The sequence below is a fragment of the Asparagus officinalis genome, chromosome 3, assembly GCF_001876935.1.
Source record: "Asparagus officinalis chromosome 3, Aspof.V1, whole genome shotgun sequence".
NCBI classification, from domain to species: Eukaryota; Viridiplantae; Streptophyta; class Magnoliopsida; order Asparagales; family Asparagaceae; genus Asparagus; species Asparagus officinalis.
The window spans coordinates 38,879,997-38,884,591 of record NC_033796.1 but is presented as its reverse complement, the minus strand read 5'-3'; the positions used below and the strand labels follow the sequence as shown (position 1 = coordinate 38,884,591).

Here is a 4,595-nt window from a genome sequence, read left to right as displayed (position 1 = left end):
CTGCCAGATGGCAAAGGCCAGGCTGCGGCCTAGCCAAGGGGGAGAGGGTGAGAAGAGAGACCAGGGTTACAGGTTGAGGCGTTGAGAAACTAGGGTTTGAAGAATAGACTTATGAACTATGGCTCTGATACCGTGTAGAGAAATAGAAAAGGTAAAGTTTATTATTCATCTAACCCTAACCTCTCTTAAATAGAGATTACGAGGATATTAGAAAATATGTATGAGATAAAATCATATCTAATCATGTCTCACAATATCTCATAATATCTACTAAATCTACTAATACCAAATTATCAATAACTTCTAACAGTTACCTTGAACTATATTTTTTCTGAACAAAAACCATCCAAATAAGGTCAATACCCTTTCTGAGCAAAGCTATACAGGGTCTTGAACCTGGGAATTCCCGTGACCCAGTCCAATCCCTTTACCACTAGATATTGTAATATGGTTTATAATTAATGTGAACTGGTTTTTATTTGCATCCGAACTGTAGTTGAATACGATTGAAATCACATTCACTAGATTATTGTATCATGGTTCATAATTAATGTGAATCCGTTTTTTATCAGTTCTCCATATAACTTTTCTTGCTATAAAAAAAAGGTTTAAAAAAGTCATAAGTTTGTCTGTGGGGTAGTTATATGAGTTGATAGCTGATACTGACTTTCACAGTCCGCAGGGTTGAGGAACTAGTTTGAGAAGATAACAAATATCAAGTCATGTTTGTATTATTTTATAGGAGTAATTGCACATAGACCCCCTGTAGTATTGGAAAAATCCAGTTAAATGGACTTTAGTAACTGCGAGTCTGCAACTAAAGGAATGGACATGCACTTGAAGACAGTGTGGCAAACTTAAAATGTCAGCTCTATTGACCTCAGTTAAGACTTTTTTGATGTAATTGCCCAGCTGCACTTTGGTAAATCAGCCCTGAAACAAGGCCTATGTAGCTGCTAATTCCTTGCTAGGATAGGGAGAACAATGGACCAAATAGGAGATTGCCATTAAATTCTAGATGGCCTTTAGTGGCTAAGAAATTCAAATGAAGAATTTGTTAGGTTAGGTGTCAAAATGAAGAGTATAAAACCATCATCTGTTTCCAGACAACTGGTTTTAAAAATATGGGCTGCCTTTCTTCACACAACAAGTATAATTTCGCTTTATTTTGTTGGTTCACTCCGAAACAAATTCAGTATTTAGTAGGATAAATTTATACAGAAACAACAATAACAAGTGGAAGGGAATTTTATGAAATTCTTATTGCAATTTTAGTATCACTTCCAAATTATCCTCTACATGCACCAATTTTTCTTGAAAGCATGACATCAAGGAAAACAACAAATTATATTTAAACCATAGAGGCACGCTTTAATGTTTTGACAGAGTGTGTTCTATAACATTTTGTATAAGCTAGCAGCAATAGCAGATGTGCAACTTGGTTGGAAGTAGATCTTTATATTTCTCCATTGATTAATGCCTATGTCCCTGTATTTTTTTAATAGGAGACATAATAAGCTAAATTCTATCAGTAAGGCAGCAAAGATATGGATGGAAACATGTGCACGGATAAGTTATATGAGACAATGAAACAAAGGACAATTTTCTCTATGTTTCGGTATTAATGCGTGGTTGATTATTTTGGGCGGTTAGATATTTTGGTACTGAAGTGGTAATATTTTGACTAGCTGGCGATGCAATTTCAGTTAAACTAGTATTAGGTTCTCGTTGATGAAATGCAATGGTTGGTTATTTTAGTTGTTGGTTATTTTGTTACTGAAGTTGCTTTATATAGCTATGAACATCTACATTAAAGTGTTGATGCTAGAAATTTTGACTGTTTGGCAATGCAATACGTTGATGCTATTTCGTTAGTTTTGTTTATTTGTGGTTCTCAATGATTAGTAAGTAAATATAGATTTTGTACTGTATATGCATAGAAATTACTTGTGGTGTTGAAAGATAAATAATTAAACCAACCACTAATACCGAATCAAAGAGGAGAAGGACGATGAAGGAGGAGAAAGAGGAGGAGGGTGAGGCTATGAATGAAGTTGAGGGGAGGATGAGGAGGAGAAGAGTGAGGCCACAGGAGTGGTTGGAATTGACTTTGTCTGAGGGGCTGAGGAGGAGGGTGAGGCTATGAATGAAGTTGAGGGGAGGATGAGGAGGAGAAGAGCGAGGAGGAGGGTGAGGCTATGAATGAAGTTGAGGGGAGGATGAGGAGGAGAAGAGTGAGGCCACAGGAGTGGTTGGAATTGACTTTGTCTGAGGGGCTGAGGAGGAGAAACAGGAGAATCAGAGGAAGGACAAAGAGCAGGAGGCTGAGGTGGTGAATGAAGTTGAGGGGAGGAGGAAGAGGAGAAGAGTTAGGCCATGGGGTACTTGAAATCGATGGTGTTTAAGAGGCTGAGGAGGAGTAAGAGGAAGGAGAAGATAAAGAGGAGAAAGAGAACACAACTAATCAATCTACTTCTATGCGATACAAAATCAATATTTATTTATTTATCATTCAAAGCCACAAACAAGTCCTATGCAATACAAAATTTATATTTATTTACTAATCATTCAAAACAACACATAAATAAAATTAATGAAATTGTGTTAAAATAATGCATCACCAAACATTCAAAATTTCTAGCATCAGTACTTTAATGAAGATGTTCATAGCTACAAAAAGCAGCTTTAGTACAATAGTACCAAAATAACTGACCACTAAAATAACAAACCACTGTATTTTATCTACAAGAACCTAGAAGTATTTTGACTGAAATTGCATCACGAGCTAGTCAAAATATTACCACTTCAGTACCGCAGTACCAACATATCTAACGAACCACTGGGGAAAGAGGACCTTTGCTTGTTTTTTTTACCTAGGAAAGTAGTCTCACTAGTTGAACCAAAACCCAGTTTCATGGAATAAGGATGTCTTTTGGTCACTTCTTTATGGAACTACCGGCGACTGTCTGAAGAAGCTTTTTGCCTTAAAAAGCAAGGGGTAAAATAGAAATAGGCTCCTCAATAGCTATGTTAAAAAAATGATATGCAAAAAGGCCAAAAGCAAAACATGTAATCTAGATGCATTTCCATCATCTAAGCCCTAAAACCTATTGTACGTCCGAGTAATGTTGATGAGCCTGCTTAAGGTCATTACTGTTTTGCCATATAATTTTGATTGTTGTTATAATGTATTATACAACATAACACATATGGTTCTTTTTCCCAACCATCTTGGATCCATGATTCCACATAAAGTATCTGTTGAGATCTATGTTGAAGAACATAATATGAGTTTTAACTTTTCTTTTATAATGCTACTATCTTTACCAGGCAAGGGACCATGTTGAATTCTTGTGCAAGATGAAGGAATATCTGCCATCCAGATCAATATTCATAGAGAGAACCATCACTTCTCTCGAAAATCATTTCTCAGTTCGACATGTACAAGCAGAAACAATCTTTGATCCATCTGAATCGTCGTTTTCTCCTTCAACCAGGCTGTTGCTGGAGAAGGAGCTCCAAGAGGCATACTCATCTCAGACTTCCAGACAGCAATCACTCAGGTCCACATTATTTTCCGAGTAAACCCATATGATTTTGTTTGAATAAAATTCGGCACAAATGGTTGCATCAAATATTTTATTATATATCATTTATTTCAGATCAAATTTTAACAATTCATCTTAGACTTGCTCTTGTACCGAGTTTTAGTTGCTGTGTTTCAGGCTACTAGAGCTTAGCAGAATAGTAACATAGCTTTTGTCTGACTCAACCTTAAAACTTGATAGATTTTGTTTAATCTAAATCAGGAGTTTGCACCTTTTGCATGTTTTTTATGTTGAATATATGATCATCTTCTTGGTTAGCTTCTAAATTTGTTTCTGAGCTAGTTAGGTCCTTAAGTTTGCTGAACCTGTCATACTTAACTGCAAATTATTAAGCTTTGGTCAAAAGATATGCGGAATACACTATGGTGGACCTCCATTGGGGCAAAGAAATGGAAGTTGCAGGAGACAAATATTTCTTCGTGATATATTTATGCTTAGCCCACCGTTTTAAAAAGCCTCCGTCTAGGCGTCCGCCCAGGCCTAATTGGTACCTAAGTCGCCTAACTAGCGCCTAGCATCTGGACGGTACCTAAGCTACCCACCTAAATTTTGGGAGTGTTTAGGGGAGCATTGTGTGCTTGCACCATGTAGGCATTGATCGTAATTTTCTTTGTTGCAGGCCTCCACGTCGTCCAACCTCCTTTAAACTCCTTTAACCTCTAACTATGAACACCAAATTCGAATGAGCACTTTTACTTACTTTTTTCATGTTCTATTTTATTAGCGTACATACTCTTTGTTTCGTGATGGGTGATTTTCTCGTTATTTCTTTAGTCCATACAGAGTCACGTAATAATTATACTTAGACATTTATCAAGAACATTGTGGCATGATTTGATGTAGCATCACGCAGAGGCATAGGCGAAGTTGGTGGGAGGTGATAAAGGCAATGAAGACGCCAAGAGAAAAATATGGAGATGACTCGGGATATTGAGGTTTAGGAAAAATAATAGTCTTATAGAGTTACTATTTGATTCTGGTACTATG

General features: G+C 36.7%; 1 protein-coding gene across 3 annotated transcripts in view; it reads left to right on the top strand.

Moving 5' to 3' along the window:
* LOC109833866 overlaps positions 1 to 3,686 on the top strand; it is a 7,826-nt gene extending 4,140 nt beyond the window's left edge. For all 3 annotated transcript variants that reach the window (XM_020401700.1, XM_020401702.1, XM_020401699.1), the window contains exon 5: positions 3,331 to 3,686. In XM_020401700.1, coding sequence (XP_020257289.1) covers positions 3,331 to 3,585 — 255 coding nt within the window. In that variant the 3' untranslated portion in view covers positions 3,586 to 3,686. The remainder of the gene's footprint in view (positions 1 to 3,330) is intronic.